The 18,184-nt window shown below is 40.5% G+C and overlaps 1 protein-coding gene across 1 annotated transcript in view; it reads right to left on the bottom strand.

The window, feature by feature from the left end:
- Window positions 1–2,512: 2,512 nt before the first annotated feature.
- Window positions 2,513–18,184, bottom strand: part of LOC124615683 (scm-like with four MBT domains protein 1) — a 182,230-nt gene continuing 166,558 nt past the window's right edge. The window contains exons 13-15 of the mRNA XM_047143713.1: window positions 14,968–15,100; window positions 13,553–13,742; window positions 2,513–3,005 (exon numbers count right to left, since the gene is read on the bottom strand). Of these exons, the coding sequence (XP_046999669.1) occupies window positions 2,853–3,005; window positions 13,553–13,742; window positions 14,968–15,100 (476 nt within the window). The 3' untranslated portion in view covers window positions 2,513–2,852. The remainder of the gene's footprint in view (window positions 3,006–13,552; window positions 13,743–14,967; window positions 15,101–18,184) is intronic.

Here is an 18,184-nt window from a genome sequence, read left to right on the forward strand (position 1 = left end):
TCACCCATTCTTTTCTGTGTCTTTACTGTTGTTGACATTCTTGGAGCGGTCTGCTTGCATATTCTATGGCCTCTCCTAAGCACCTTCAATTGGTGGCAGCATGGGCTAGTGCACACCATCAGCAGTGCAGACACCTGCTCACAGCACACAGCATCTTATCTCATTTGACTCTTTACGAAGAGATACCTCTTGTTGGTGTACTAACTCCATCTAAGCTATACATAGTTTTTAGTATTTTGTTCACGCAGCTATCCTCCATACTTTGGAGAGCCTAACTGTATGCCATGGCCTTTCCCATGGAACTGTTTTGAGACATCACAGCATGTCCCTTCAATCATCAGGGATGGAATTCTTTTAAATTTTACTTAGGACTACAACCTAAATATATGCAAAAATGATTATTACAGACCATTTGCCATACAGAATTGTTTGGTAGTGTTAAAGTGAATCTGTCTGATGCCAGTTTGTCACTGTGTGTTCAAATGTTTGATTAAAAGGTGAAATATTAGTGTAATATGAGGTCTGAGTGAACTGGAAATGATATAACCCATTATCTGATAGGAACACTGAATACAGAAGTTAATCAAAATCAGTTTTGTTTATTTGAACCCATTCTACATTTGAGATTTGAACCCAATGTAACTTTGAATTGGGAAAAGCAAGCTGTATAACAATTTCATGGAATATTTATAACCTGTATGGTGGAAGAAAGAAGTGGCAGTTTGTGAGCAACAATTTTGAACTTACCTCATTCTTAAAGGTTACTGAAAGGTGCATCAACTATTTCAAATTTGAATTTCTCATTAAGTTCACTTACCTGATCAACACTAGTCAGCATCGGTAAAGCAATGAAAAAATAAAAAAAAAGGTCAAGTTAACATAAGTTTGAACCACAACTGAAGAAATGCAATTGCTACAAGTCTTTGCGATGGAGGTGAGTCAGTGGAGGCTATACTTTATTTTCTTTGAAATAGGCTGGAGAATATTTGCCAAGGAAGAAATATTCAGGTGAAAGGCCATCGGGTATCATGAACACTATGGGAAAGATGTAGTATTTGATTTTGAAGAATGCAGATAAATTATTCCAAAACTGCTTCAATCTTGGTAGTGAGTGATACCTCCCTGTGAAGAAATGCTGAGAAGGATTTCATGATATAACTGCCCACTTTAACTTTGTGTAACTCTTTGTAGATAGTTATTAGTACAATGAAATTCATTTCTGTAGGCATGTGTTTCAATGTTTGTAATCTTTCTAACTAACATTCTCTTGGTACAGTGTAGTTTTGGCTGCAGTTGTATAAATTGTGCATGTTTGTGAAAAGTGTATGCATTATCGATGTTTTTAAGCTATGTATACAATTTGAAGATGAACTGTAAGGTCTATGTTGTGTAGCAAGTCAAATTAATATTATATTAAAAATTGACCTGGAAAGTAACTTTAAAAGATATGTTTCAATAAAGAATTTTGTACAAAAAAAAATATTGCAAATATTAAAAATATGTGTAAAATACAGAAAACAGGACCACAGATGTTCAATTGTATTTGTTTTCCTCTCTCTTTTTTTGGCCAACATTTTCCAGGGCATGGGGTACAAAATTAGTCCGTGGTTAGATTCTCTGTCAGCATGTTGTAGGAGTAAGTGGGTTGGTGTTGTTCAACATGTATTCACAACTGCATTATAGAATTTACAAGCGAAGATTAAAATTGAGGAAGATTAAGTAGAAGAAGCTTTAATTAACATAAAGTCACAGCAACTACATGTATTTACCCCTGAAAATTGAATCTGTGGACCAAAAGTTACTATATAATGGACAGCTGCAACAAAGGATTCAACAAGAGCTAAACACATAGATAAGTTTTAATTCTTGATTTGTAGTTCCAGTTGAAGTCAAGTGGATTTGATTCACTTCGTCAGAATACAATGAAGTCATATAATATTTTTGTGTCAAGTTGGGAGGGCAGGGGGTCCAGACAATCCGTTGTTTCTGTATTTACTAAAACCAGAGCAGAACAATCTACACTGTAGATGTCAAGATGGGCAGTTGAAATACCCAAAACATCACTAACATCTTTGTTGCCATAACAGCAGCAATGTTCCACTGTAGTGTGCCATCTCATTTCCCAGACAAGGGTGAAACTATTACAAAGTACAGCTGTATAATTACTGCCAATGAGAAAATTTCATCATATTGCAACATCTGCAGTTCCGTTTGTTGTAACAAATAGGGTTTAAGTACTTTTCCGTCACATCACATTTCTTAAATGAACTGAATGCTGATCCTGTCATTACTGTACGGGGAAAGCTCGTGTAGTCTGGAACCCTGTATATCTATGGGATTCAGTGCATACACATGATGCTTTGTAAATATCAACTGATGGATAATTTAACAACATTTGAAACCTGTTGATTTAACAACATCTGACTGCAGTTGGGAATACAAGTATGATCAATAAGATGAAGGACTGAACGCTTTTAGTACCAGTGGGTTAGTTCTGTGATATTAAATATATTATTTATTTTTTTTTTTTTTTATACATTTGTAGCAGCCAAAAATCTGAGTCTTAGATAAACAAAGTATGTGTTGGCAGTCTTTTATTCTGTACAGGCTATACTTACATTTTTTATTGGCATGAATGACTTAAAGAGTTTTGTGCCAATTATAATATCTAAAACATTTCAATTTCCTTTAAACTATTAACACAGATCAACAGTTGTACATCACTTAAACCAAAAGGCTTTGCAATTTATAATTACTATGATGTGACAATACTTTTAACCTGTTAGTCTCTCTCTCTCTCATTATCTTTGTCTGCTTATTTCTCCAGTACCCCGTTGGTGGGATTCCTGTTATTAATCCTGTCTTTTGGTGTAATACTGTAATAGGAAGGCCAGTTTGACCCTCTCAATGTGTCGACACACCATAAGAGCTGCATCTGGTTGCATAAACAAGTGCTTCTCCAGTGTTGGCAGGTTCAGCATCATGAATGCCTGTCCATCAATCATCTATAACAAGGAAAATTTACATTGCATCAGTATGGAAATTAATCGAGGAAACTATTACGAGACCGAATTGATGGCCATAACTTATCTTCAGGAGGCAAAATATTCAGTATTGTCAACAGAAAATTATCAAGAAAAAAAAAAGGTACATGGCACTATCGCAGCTCTCAAAACTACTAATTCATTCCCCAGGGAGAAAAAACGGACAGACTGGGGCAGTTAGAAAAAAGGGATAGGTCACTTAGATTGCAGGTTGAGAGGGATCCACATGTAATGAGGATGAGATAGATGAAGCTCACAGGGGAAGTGTCAGACAGAGTACGAGATCAGAGATAGCACATTGGTAAGCCTCATGCTGGCTTCAGTCCAGAGATGAAGAGGACAGAGTGAGAAGTAAGAACAGATTACTAGGAAGAGAAAAGAATATTGCAATTAAGAAGTATGAGCAAAAGTTGCTCTCATAAATTAGCAGCAAAACTGACATACAAGTTGTTACAGTGCTGTCAAATTCAAGGCTGGTACTGGGTTGGGAACCACTTTACTTTATTTATCCAGTTAATGCCAGTTTGCTGCACTAAGTTGTAGTTTTCACTAGTATTTCATGGAAATAATGGTAATAAATACTGCCTGATAGCTGTAAGGTTGGTTATAGCATGACGTCACAATATTCGGTGTGGTAGCAGCTGCAAGTAGTATCGTTTACACCTCACACAATACTGGCTGGGGAGCTTGCTTTTGTCTAAGATGTATGTGTGCCTGTGCACTTGTCACACATTGGTTGCATTAAAACTTCAAGTGGCAGAAGCCACAATATTAATAGAGTATTTTATCAAATATTAGAAAGTGAAAGTTTGTATTATTGAGTGCTACATGTTATTGAATCACATATTTGTGACTTATCGCTCTTGTAACTATCAGTGAGAACCATACCCACTTACGACTGATATCCATTCTTTAACTTGACGACAAGGTTCCCTTCCAGCCTAGAATATATTAACTAAACTGTGAGGATAGAATGACGAGAAGAGTAAGGAGTGTGAGCTTACAGTGGGACATGTGACACAGGACTTCAAACATCAAAGGACTTCAAACATCATGCTGTCTTTCGATCTTGCCCATCTACCCCAGTAGCAAAAGAAGAATCTCTGTGAGTTTGCAAGCAAATGCTTCACAGTGCCTCAAAAATTTCATCAAGAATTGTGTTGGATAGAATTTTGTGTATTATGTAGTTAGCAAACTTTTCTGGTGATGGTTGATGCTTTTAATTGTGCAATGATAAAGCTTCAGCTATAAGAAAATGGCTAGTATCACTAATATTGTTGACCAAGTGCAACTTGCAGAAGGTGCATTATTGGATGATTCGGGAGGAGAGAATTTCATTATGAGCTGCAGATACTCAAATTAGTGGAGATGCAGATTTTGATCCAAAAGTGCCAATGTCAACAATAAAGGCTATGAATGTTCATGAATTGGAAATGAGTGACTTGCAATATGGCTTACTGTTGAAGCTTGTCCAAGGAATAAAGAAAACTAATTCTACTGTTCAAGAGACAAGCAAAGAAATAAGATATAGGCATACGTGACGTGACTTAATGCAAAGATATGATGAACTGAAATTTGAATGTGATTTATGACACAAAATTTTGAAACTGAAAGCATAACTGTAAAAAGTGAATTACAGGAACATAAAGAACACTGTTAGCAGTCACCTACCAAAACAAGAAATCTCTGGACTCAACAAAACACTTAGATCACTACAGTGAAACACTTCTGTGCAGCAAAACATAACTGCTGCATCCTGCAACTAACACTTGTGTTTTTGAGCGCGCTGAGCATGTCATCACTGCATGTGTGTGTTTGAATCCGCTGCCATCTATATCAGTGAGGGGCCTGCTGCGAGGCCACATCTGGGAGGCATGCAAACAGCGAGGTCTCCGCCACACTGCCTGCTGGCGACTCACCTACATATATATGCACAGAGCAGCACTAAATGTTGTCTGATTATGTGTAAATATTGGTCTCTAAGCTTCCGGCAGACAATAGGATTTATTGTCACCAACAATATACGATCAAAATAAGGGTCCAATGAGTAGCTATTTTCAGTATCACTGGGATAAAATCATATATCTGGATGATCTGGTACAGAATAAAGATTTAATTCAGTTTTTACTTAAAGGGCCGCCATTAAATGAATGTGAAACATGTTGAAAGGCCCACAGGATGCCGTAAAACTATTATTTTATATATATAATAGAGGGAAACATTCCATGTGGGAAAAATATATCTAACGTGTTTTGGTGGCAACACAACCACCTAACCTTTGTTCACATCGTTGTCTACCAACCCAAGTTCACCACAGGTTCAACATAGCCCAGCTATAACCAACACTTTTTCGCCTTTTTGCACACCAGATCTCCAGTTGCTTTCTAGTTCACCTTTATCTCTCCCCATATATTTTTATTTTCATTTTCATTTCAGCCTCATGTTACACTTTCTACCTTCTAATACCATGACGCCCTCACAACATCCCCATAACGACCCCATTAAGTTTTATTTACATTCCCTCCGCAAACATGCCTTCGCCCTAGCCAGATTACACTCCCATATTTTATTTTCTCAGGCTTGTCTGACATTTGGCATTACCCCCAAAGGCCTCACACTTAAAGTTCCCATCTCTGGCTGTAACCCTTCTTTTCATCAGTCCCTATACCACTTCCAAACTGAACAATCCATTGCCCTCACCCACCTAATCCTTCACCTACACATCAACTCAGTCAATGAACACACCTGTCAACTACTATCCTTAATAAAAGTCCTCAATCTTTCCTCTCCCACATCCACACTGGCTGTTCACAGCATCCTCCTACAGGCCAACCGCAAATTAGAACAGCATGCAACCCTCCACCTCAAGAAACTATCAAATCTCCTGGTTTCCCACCTCTGGAAAGGCAACTCACTCACCGTTCACAACCTTTCCAGCAAACCTCAACCTCCTCTCATTGCACACAGACCCAGTCTCTCCCATCTACTCAATCTCCCACTTCCAGCTCCACTCCCTCGAAAACCTCAAAATTCCAATCAACACAATCTGGAACCACAACACCCTAATACAGTAGTTAACCTTTCCTCCAAACCTCTCTCCCAATCCGAAACCTCTGTCCTATCCGATGGCCTCACATTCAGCACCACTCCCAGATTCCACCAAACAGCCCTTGTCAAAGATTTACTGTCCTACACCCGTACTCTCTGCTGGAAATATCACTTTGCCACGAAGAAAAATGATCCTAATCCTACTCCTAATGATCCAACTCCCCAAGACACTATCCAAATTGAACCCTGCCTGGAACAGTTCCGTCCTCCGTCACAGCGGGACCCACCTCCTCTTCCTCAAAATCACCCTCTCCAAACTTTCCAGGAATTTCTGACTTCCAGCCTTGCCTCTCAATCCTTCTTAAAAAACCTTAATCCTACTCCCAACATCACCACTGCTGAAGCCCAGGCTATCCGTGATCTGAAGGCTGATCGATCCATCGTCATTCTTCCGGGCAAGGGTTCCACGACCGTGGTACTTGATCATCGGGAGTATGTGGCTGAGGGACTGCGTCAGCTTTCAGACAACACTACATACAAAGTTTGCCAAGGTAATCCCATTCCTGATGTCCAGGCGGAGCTTCAAGGAATCCTCAGAACCTTAGGCCCCCTACAAAACCTTTCACCTGACTCCATCAACGTCCTGACCCCACCAACACCCCGCACCCCTACCTTCTACCTTCTTCCTAAAATTCACAAACCCAATCATCCCGGCCGTCCCATTGTAGCTGGTTACCAAGCCCCCACAGAACATATCTCTGCCTACGTAGATCAACACTTTCAACCCATTACATGCAGTCTCCCATCCTTCATCAAAGACACCAACCACTTTCTCGAACGCCTGGAATCCTTACCCAGTCTGTTACCCCCGGAAACCATCCTTGTAACCATTGATGCCACTTCCTTATACACAAATATTCCGCACATCCAGGGCCTCGCTTACCTTATCCAGCTTCATCCTGACCCACAACTCCTTCACTTTCGAATGCCAGACATATCAACATTTAAAGGGAACAGCCATGGGAACCAGGATGGCCCCCTCGTACGCCAACCTATTCATGGGTCACTTAGAGGAAGCCTTCTTGGTTACCCAGGCCTGCCAACCCAAAGTTTGGTACAGATTTATTGATGACATCTTCATGATCTGGACTCACAGTGAAGAAGAACTCCAGAATTTCCTCTCCAACCTCAACTCCTTTGGTTCCATCAGATTCACCTGGTCCTACTCCAAATCCCATGCCACTTTCCTTGACGTTGGCCTCCACCTGTCCAATGGCCAGCTTCACACGTCCATCCACATCAAACCCACCAACAAGCAACAGTACCTCCATTATGACAGCTGCCACCCATTCCACATCAAACGGTCCCTTCCCAGGGTGTATATGTGGACAAGGAAAAAAAAATTCCCGGATTTCTCCCGGATGTCCCAGGTTAAAAATACAATTTCTCCTGGGTGGAAATATAGTTTTCCCCTGTTAATTGACAGTATATTTTCCCTTGGGAACTGTATAACTTATCAATCCTTTGAATGGTTGTGGTTTTATACATGGGCGTAGAATATCCCGACACTTTAGAAAACGAAACACCTTTTGGAAACATGTTTGATGTGCAGTAACATGTACGCTGCATATTTTCGTATTACAAAAGTATAAATTCGAATTCCACCAAACACCGCATGTTACTTTCCGAAGCATTGAAATCGAGATTGCGATCCATATTTGTAAGCCAGTCACAGCTCATGTCACGTTATTTCGCCAGCCGATGACAGCGGATATTCAGAGCTTCAGACACGTGGTGTAGTCAGCCAATAGCACCATCAGTTAAGTACCGCGAACACACGAACAGGAAAAGTTAAAGGTTTAAATTAATATATATAATGTTGCTACAAGATAAACTAAGCTTTCACATATAATATTGGCCCCTAAGGCCAATACAGTGCAGGAGAAGCTAAGCTTTCACATATAATGTTGGTCTTTTATGCACGTATTACATTTTAAGATATATCACTCAAATGTGCCAGTAAATTTTTTAATAACGACATAAAAGTGTGATCCTCTGGGCTATAAATTCTTTCCCAGATTCCCAGTGAAGTAGGCATCGACCTGATATTAAGCTTTTCAATGTGGTTTCGGGATGTAAATTTCATTGGATACCAGTACTTTGTTATCTCAGGTCTGGTTCTTTGTTATGGCATAATGCATACATGCTAGAAGATGAAAACATACACTTGAAATGCACTGAACAGTTGAAACTAGCCAATAGTTTGAAATTAAACCCTTTGTTACAAATATATTGACTGCCTCAGCGGAAAAGATTAATAAAAGAAAATTTCTTTGGCAAACCGATAAAAATAACTTCATTGTTCTGCATGGCAGTTAATGCTTGACTGTCAGAAAGGTGGAAATAAAATAAAATCTGAAACTAGTAACGTATTTTAGCCTTCCGTAATTATGTGAATGTATTTTAATTCACATGATAGCTCCCGACAAAAGAAATCCATTTTGTTTTCATTTGCTGTGATTGCAGTAGACAAAGAGGAAACAGCAAAATCACTAAATGTAAACACGGGTCACATGGAGACTACCCGCTTCCCTATTATAACTCAGACTGCTCTGCGCATCAGACCTGTATCTATCATATTTCCGAACTGGGGCAAAAGTAGATAGTGGCGTCCCTCGAGCGTTTGAGATAGGACATCAAAAATTTAAAAAAAAAATCGAATTTTCAAAAATAAGTTCATTTTGTAGCACACATCTTTCCGAAGACTCTGATACATAAAACATACGTGTCCGAGGAATTGTAAGACATGTTATCTGATCTCAAGTGTGCCAAAGTGCAGCGCCACACCTCTTCACACAGCATTCTTCTATCGCACGTCACTGTATTTCAGTCTGTGGAATTGAAACGTGTATATTCTGTACTGGAAGCCGTCAAACTATATTCAGGACAGTGGAAATTAAAATGTCCTATGGTGCCTCTCCTGCTTCCAGTCGGCCGGTTTGACATCCTGTACCTCTTTTTTTTTTTTTTAAAAAAAAACTCTTCAGAAATTTTGCACTCTTTATTCCCTATTAGCTAACAACTTGCTCCTTTGTGTGACATAAAATTAAGTATAGGATACATAAAACCAGTAAAGAGAAGAGACAAGCAAGACAGTACACATTTCTTCAATCCTTAGCTCCTAGAATTTCTCTCTCTAATCTTGCTACAGCTTTACATGGCGTGCTTTCCTTTCTGCGAAAGGATCTGTTACCTCTCAAAGTTCGTCAAATGTTTTGCTACATGAAAAATCAAAATGTCGTTGCCTAATACCGAAAAAGCTGTAATTAAAAGTAGGCCCAAGACTGGTGTGGTTTCTGGACCTGATTACCTATATTTTGCCACTGTCTGCGAGATAAAACAAAATAGGCCTTTACAATACTGCAGCAATTGTAACACACGCCAAATAAACGAGACTGTTTTTGCAGAAATGGTCATTTTTATAACACCGCAGATTATAATTCACAAAGTACCAATATCAAATGCCTATTAGGCCTACTACAAGCAAAAAGCTTTACGTTAGGAAATAGTTTTAAACTTCATTCATACGCTGCAGGTTCTCAAGTATGAGATCAAAAAGCAGTAGTGCGAAATTTTTATAGAAATTTGGAATCGTCTTATTCTTCCATAATTTGTGTGATGTCCCCGTTTCTTCTCCTTCCTCATTGTAACAAACAATGTTGTCATCACTAATTCTGTATCTATTCCTACCAATGTCAAAGCTTATTCGCCGGTTAACTTCACTAACTCAGCCAGAATAACCAGTTTAGTTATCCCGCGATTATTCTCCGGTTAGGCATTGTTGCGTGTTCGTACAACATGTTTTCCGCGCTACTTCCGGAATAGACCTTAAAGCGGCTGCTAGCCGGAGACTGTACAACTGGCCCTTGCTAATATATCGATCTGCCCAAAAATTTTCTGTCAAAATTTCAGTTTCTTGGATACACCGAGAAGATAATACGTAATCTTTCCTACCTGTTATTCCTGTTAGTCGTTTATTCACACTCTGGTAGTGTGAATCTATGGATTTCGCTGGTAATCGTAACAACGCTCATCATTCGCAAAACCTATCAACCATATAAGACAGTGGTTGGCTTTCTTTCGTTCGGCTATACTCTGCTCAGCTAGTATAGCCGCTTTTGTTTGCAGAACAGTTTATTTCTAGATGTGACGAGGATTCCACTGACAGAGACATCACGTACACTATGCACACATTCACAAATCAACTTATGATTCATTCAGAAATCAACTTAGAATGTGTTCAACAATGTTCAAAAACCGACAGGGACACGTTTCAAAGTCACACGAATAATCGATAGACCAACGTCCGCTGGATGCTAGGTGCTTTGTGAAACAAGTTTTATATGAATTTGCCCCCCCCCCCCCCCCCCACTCCTAGATCCAGGGCTGCTGCGCAATCTGGCAGCTTGGGCGCGCCGGAAAAAATTTTCCCGGTAGCACCTAGCTCTTTTTTTTGTTTTTTACTGCGACTGCTTACACAACCGGCAGCCACCTTTCTGTAACCAGAAGCGGAAGAAGATACTACTCAACTGCGCATGCGCATGATCCCACTCGTAACTGCTAAAACAAATCTAATGTTAACAGTTGTGACGTCATGCTCATCGGACGCAATTTGTTGTTACGAAGCATTGCATATAGTCTTGTTGTTGGGAGACGCTTGTATGAGCACTGTGTTTTGTTGCTGTGTATGGCGCATTTCCTTTGCAATTTAAGTTTTATTTTCGTTTCTTCTCTCGTTCATGTTTTATGGCTGCAGTATTATTCTGCTGTAGCAGGATACAGTAATATCCTTTGTTAGAGTATTGGTTCTTACCAATCAAAATAACAAAAATTTAACTCAGAACAAAAACAATGAAAAATTCCCGGAATTCAAAAACATTCCCGGGTTTTTCCCGGTTTTCTCCCGGATGAAAAAATTCCCTGGTTTTTCCCGGATCTCCCGGTTGTCCCAGATCGTAGACACCCTGCTTCCCTACAGCCTAGGTCTTTGTGGCAAACAAATCTGCTCCAGTCCGGAATCCCTGAACCATTACACCAACAACCTGAAAACAGCCTTCGCATCCTGCAACTACCCTTCCGACCTGGTACAGAAGCAAATAACCAGAGCCACTTCCTCATCTCCTCAAACCCAGAACCTCCCACAGAGGAACCACAAAGGTGCCCCACTTGTGACAGGATACTTTCCTGGACTGGATCAGACTCTGAATGTGGCTCTCCAGCAGGGATACGACTTCCTCAAATCCTGCCCTGAAATGAGATCCATCCTTCATGAAATCCTCCCCACTCCACCAAGAGTGTCTTTCCGCCGTCCACCTAACCTTGGTAACCTCTTAGTTCATCCCTATGAAATCCCCACACCACCTTCCCTACCTTCTGGCTCTTACCCTTGTAACCGCCCCCGGTGTAAAACCTGTCCCATGCACCCTCCCACCACCACCTACTCCAGTCCTGTAACCCGGAAGGTGTACACGATCAAAGGCAGAGCCACGTGTGAAAGCACCCACGTGATTTACCAACTGACCTGCCTACACTGTGAAGCTTTCTATGTGGGAATGACCAGCAACAAACTGTCCATTTGCATGAATGGACACAGGCAGACAGTGTTTGTTGGTAATGAGGATCACCCTGTGGCTAAACATGCCTTGGTTCACGGCCAGCACATCTTGGCACAGTGTTACACTGTCCGGGTTATCTGGATACTCCCACGAACACCAACCTATCGGAACTCCGGAGATGGGAACTTGCCCTTCAGTATATCCTCTCTTCTCGTTATCCGCCAGGCCTCAACTTCCGCTAATTTCAAGTTGCCGCCGCTCATACCTCACCTGCCTTTCAACAACATCTTTGCCTCTGTACTTCTGCCTCGACTGACATCTCTGCCGAAACTCTTTGCCTTTACAAATGTCTACTTGTGTCTGTGTATGTGCGGTTGGATATGGGTGTGTGTGCGAGTGTATACCCGTCCTTTTTTCCCTCTAAGGTAAGTCTTTCCGCTCCCGGGATTGGAATGACTCCTTACCCTCTCCCTTAAAACCAACATCCTTTCGTCTTTCCCCCTCCTTCCCTCTTTCCTGATGAAGCAACCGTGGGTTGCGAAAGCTTGAATTTTGTGTGTATGTTTGTGTGTCTATCAACCTGACGGCGCTTTCGTTTGGTAAGTCACATCATCTTTGTTTTTAGATATATTTTTCCCACGTGGAATGTTTCCCTCTATTATATAGGGAACATGTAACTAACTAATTGCAACCAAACTTCTTTCAGCCCTTCCTATGAATCAGCGTTTGAGTCTCAGAAAATATGTTTCCGGATCCATTTTTACTGGACTTGTTTCAATCTTTCAAAATATTCAGTGCTACTTTTCTCGACTTTTTAACACCCTAGATTTTGTAATATATCATAAATTATATTACTAGGAAACTTGTATCTCCCTGTAACAATCAGGGACAATTTGTATTTACTTCTCATATATTAAATGTCACATCTACACAAAGTTCTGCAATGAAATCCAGTTTTGTGTACTGTCTATGTCTCTATGATACCCTCGCCTCTCCTCCTAGTGTTCCAATGTTTTGCTCAACTGCAATTTCTGGCTAGAGCATACCTGTAAATCATCATAATAAGTAATTTCATTATTAGATATTCCGTTTTCTGCAAAAATTGCTTCAAGTGCATTCTTTTCACTATGTGTGCAGATTTATTGCGTGCACTTGAGCCGCTCAGGCACTGAATGTATTCACATAGACCTCAGACACCTTTCCTAGTTCTTATTTTTTTAGATGAATCCTCACAAAAATGGTTCAAATGGCTCTGAGCACTGAGGTCATCAGTCCCCTAGAACTTAGCACTACTTGAACCTAACTAACCTATGGACATCACACACATCCATGCCCGAGGCAGGATTTGAACCTGCGACCATAGCGGTCGCGCAGTTCCAGACTGAAGCGCCTAGAACCGCATGGCCACTCCAGCCGGCTGAATCCTCACAAGTTTTAACAACAAACTGAACAATGATTTGTAGAGCAGATCTCAGATATTAGCTCATTTCCCCTTACTTGACATTATTTATTGTACTGGTACTTTTGAAGGCCAATTTAAATTACTGTTGTACACTATAAAAATTTGCTACCAGTTTACTGTGGATAGTACAGTAGATCTGTTCCATAAGTAATTTGCAATACCATTATAAGACGACTATAAAAAGAACTGGAAGAACATCACTGCATAGAGGTGTGGTATCTTAAACATTGGTATTATGTAGATTACATCACAAATGATGTAGTACTGCGTAGCTCTCACTATGTGTGAAATGGGCATGAAAAGCTACTAATTTATGAACTTAGAAAATCAGATTATACATGTCGTTCTTAAACTAGCCTACTTAAACTATGTTTACACCTTACCTCTTCCTTAAATTTATCAGCAATTGGGGCACATTCACCAGTAGAGACCAGGTAATGATGTAAATCATCTTCTGTCCAGTATAAAGGATTGGAATTCAGATGATAATTAAACAGTTTAATATGCTTTGAGTTATAGCCAATTTCATCTTCTTCCGAATCATTCTCTTTCCTTCGAGAAGGTACAAGCAACCTGCAACATAGTATTCTCAATATAAAGAACTAATGATTAAATTTTGGATTTGCAGGAACACGAATTCAATGTAAGAAAGCAAGTCCCTCATGTAACACAATCTGAAGTGAAATGATGAAATGTATTAAGGGTAACAGAAAGCTGTGAGGATAGCAAAAATCAAAATTTGCAGAACAGACTAAAAGAAGTGAAGAGGGTCATGAAAGAATCTGTTGAAACAAAATAGTGGAAAACTCCTTAAGAGAGATAGCACAGACTAGCATGGTGCAATCCTAAGGAAAACATTACCTTAAATGTTGATGGAATAGGTGCCAGTGATGAAAATACTGTTAATACAGTTAAAGTTAGATGGTACGATCAGCTACAAAGTACTCATTTGCTGGTAGACAGTAACTGATGACACTTACTAAATCACTTGCAGATCTAATAAATGAAGTAAATACTTGATTTTATATATTAATTGTTATACTATTTTCATCAGAAATTGATCTAGTACCACTGACATAGAGGTTCAATTAGCATATTCCATTATCCTCATGGTGCTGTAAATTTATATGGTAACTGAGTACTTCAGCTTTTCCTTCCACAGCTTCTTTTTCCTCAGTTTTCAGTTCCGCCCTGAAGACAGAATACATGTTCATCCCTTGAGCACTGAAAAGAGAAAGGAGTCCGCAGGGGGGGTGGGGGGTGGGGGGGGGGGGTGGGGGGGTGGGGGGTGGTTGTGGTGGTGGTGATAACACTACAGGTATACTTGATTTCAAATAATTTTAACTACAGTGTTCTTACTGAAAGCTTGTAAGTTGCTAGCAAAAATATGTTACTAACAAAGATATCTCCTAAGTAAATGGCACATATTGTCTAAATTTTATGCTATTTGTAATTCTATCAGCCAAACAATGAAAAATCTGGGATGGATTAACAACAATCAAAAAGGACTGATTGCTACTCTCTATAAAGAGGAGATGTTGAGATATTATCCAGCAGCTCTTTTTTTAATGTGCCTGTCTGTTACTAAACACCTATATGTGATGAGTAGCAGTCTATCCTTGTCATATGTTGTATTTGTATTGTGTCATACATAACCTTTCAGTATGTGCTGATTAAGTTTTCATGACACTTAAGTCTGCTTCTCACTTGAACCCCTGCTCTGCCATAGCTTATCGTAAATCACAACATTACTTACCATTGCTGCTGATTTGTCAGATAAATTACAATTCCAACTTACCTTATGGAAGATGATGTTTGGTGGTGATTTCCAGGTGCAGTTGGAGTCTTCAAATCCTTCTTCGGCACTGAAGTATCTGAATCGATGATGGTGCCAGTGTCTGAAGCATTTGATGATTCCCGTATTGTTTTGTCTGTCCACATGTAACAGAAAATGCTTGGTGCACAAAATGGGGCAAACAAATCTTTATAAATCTTCAATGTATTTCCTTTGTAATTGTTATATAACAGTAGAGGAAAAAAAAGGTACACGTAATGGAAGAGAAGTTTGGCAGTGTTAGGAGGGTAAGTAAGGGACTGTAGGGAATATTCAGAAGAAACATAGACATGGTTGGCTGTTATTTGGAGAAGTTGTTCACTTGTCGGCAGCAAAATGTTGTATGAAGTACGTAGTACCAGCACAAAATAGTATTAATCTGCACATGTATTTCTGGGAAGTAGTTGCAATAAGTATATGAAACAAAGCAATCTCCATATGGTGATACTCAGAGGATTCTTTGTTGATATAAGATAGTTGGGGATGGTATATGCGGTCATATCATGACTGAGGAATAAACTTGTGCCATAGTCTCTGTTCATTTATGCATGGAAACAGGAGAAATGGAAACAAAGATAGACGAGTTACGCAACATCCAATAATTTACCACTCATCACATAGTAGAAATGTTGCCCCCCCCCCCCCCCCCCCCCAAACACACACACACATAAATGACAGTTGTGCCAGCTTGGCAGGTGGATTGGGGTGATGGGTTGTGTCAGGTAGGGTAGGTAGAGAGAGGACAATGTGGAAAGCTGGAGAAGGGTTAGGAGATGGGTAGCTAGTGCATTGGAGGAAAGAAACAGGTGTGTGGTATACAAATACTGGAGGGGTAGGCAGTGGGTGCACAGGTACCAGAGCCAATGGCTTTGGACGGTGCATGATGAATATGCTGAAGGTCTCACAAATGCTGTCACAGACATGCACTACCCCTGAAACCCAGTTCAGAAACAAATTTCCTGCACTACACCCTCACATACCCTAAACTTCCTACCACACCTAAGAACTAGCCGCAAAGAAGCACCACCCTCTGGAAAGGAGTGCCCCCCTCATCACTGAATATCATCCCAAACTGCAGCATCTGAACCATATCCTTTGTCAGAGCACTGACTATCTATTATTATGGCCAGAAATCTATCACCATGCCCATGATACTTCCCAGGTCTCCTAAAGTGGTACTCCACTGTCCACCCAACCTATACAACATCCTGGTCCATTCCCAACCTCTTGGCACAGGTGTCATATTGCTGCGGGAGACCTCCACGATTCACCTGCCCAGCACATCCTACTCTGGTAGCGTCACACGCTTATCCTATCCCACCAGAGGAAGAGTCACCTGTAACAGCAGTCTTGTAACATACCATCTCTGCTGCTGAAATTTCTGCACTTTTTTATGTGGGTACAGTCACCAACCAGATGATCACCAGAATGAATAGCCATTGCCAAACAGTGGCCAACGGCAGAGCTGACTAGTGGCGGAACACGTGGCTGAAAACAGGATCTTGAATTCAATAGCCACTTCACAACCCATGCCACCTGGATCCTTTTCCCCAGCATCAGTTTTTTTGAAATGCACAGATAGGAGTTATCCTTGTAACATATCCTTCACTCCCTTAATGCTCCTGGTTTCAATCTCTACTAGTCCACAGGATCCACACCCTCTGCCCAACAACCTCCACCTCCTCTGTCCTATCACCTCATCCCCCAATCGATGTCTCAACACCATCATCACCGTGTGCCTCACAAACTCACTGGCTCCAGTGCATGTGCATAGTGACAACCCCCCCCCCCCCCTCCCTTTGAATCCCTGTTCTGCACACACACCTCCCACCACTAGCTAGCTACCACGCCCTCTCCTCCCACTTCCTGCTCCACCCCATTCCAATTCCCATCTCACCTGACACTTTAATCATTACCCCCCTCCACTCCCCCCAACTGACAATTCAACACCCGTGCTGTTTGTTTGGTGACTGGTTTCCTTTACTCCTAAATTACTGACATTCTGCCAGAACTTAATTATGGCTGACAAGTTCAAGACAGAAGTATTTGTTGACATCCATAGTTGATTGCTATGGAAGTAAACTGAGCTGGATATGCTTATGCTCCACAGTGATGCATATTTGCACATTGTCCACATCAAATGAAATGGTACACACTGTTTTGGCAGCAGTGTTTAGGATCATGGGCCAAACATACCTAAGCTTTCTCCACGATTACCCCACACTGAAGAGTTGAATGCTGAATGCAAGTGCTCTAATTATTATCAAGTGTTTCATGAAGCAGCGGAAGGATGATTCAACTAGTGATCTCTACAAGTATGTCCCACTATGCTATCTGCTACTGGAATTGTGTTCTCCTGACTCCAAAATAAATATTGCACTAATTATTAGGAGCATTGAAGCACCATCCTCCCAAAAACAAGTCCAATGTCTTATCACTGTACAATATTGCATAGTAAGAACAATGGATATTTTATGCAGAGGTTGTATTTCATAGCCCAGAGTATACAGGACAGGACAGACTACATCAGCTGAGGCCAAGGAAGTGTATCCATTATGACTGTCCAAAGAAATTATGAATATTTTAGCAATTTTGTGAAATTTTGTTAAAACGCATACAGAAAATATCCCTTTTTTACAAGAGCAGCAAAAGCAAAATATGCACAGATGCAAAGGCACTGGCACCCACGCGATCGTGCATGCCCGTGTGCATGTGCACAGCCCCCCCCCCCCCCCCCCCCCGCACGTGCACGCACACACACGCGCCCGCTTTGTGAGTAGATTTTCTACTTGCCCAGTTACATTATATATTCAAAAGTTGGTTATTTTCGTTTATGTATAAGTCTTGTTTGCATAGTTGAGAAAAGTCTTGTATTCATAAATCAAACAAGACATTCCACATCAAAGCAAGATACCACAATTATAGCTATGTTACAATTGACATCAAACTAAGCTCAGTTGGTAAGAGCATGGACTGTGAAGTGCTAGGGTCTGGGTTTGAGTTCCTGCCATGCAAGTATATTAAGTTAAAAAGGTCTTAGATATGCCATGCTAAGATTAATATATTAGGGCTTCCAGACATAGTAGATACAGTGACCACATTTAAACCTTGTACTCTGAAGACACACAGTATACATACTTTATTTTGAATTTAGTTGTCACTAAAAGGGTGTTTTATGTTT

Source organism: Schistocerca americana, chromosome 5 (genome assembly GCF_021461395.2).
Source record: "Schistocerca americana isolate TAMUIC-IGC-003095 chromosome 5, iqSchAmer2.1, whole genome shotgun sequence".
Taxonomy (NCBI): domain Eukaryota; kingdom Metazoa; phylum Arthropoda; class Insecta; order Orthoptera; family Acrididae; genus Schistocerca; species Schistocerca americana.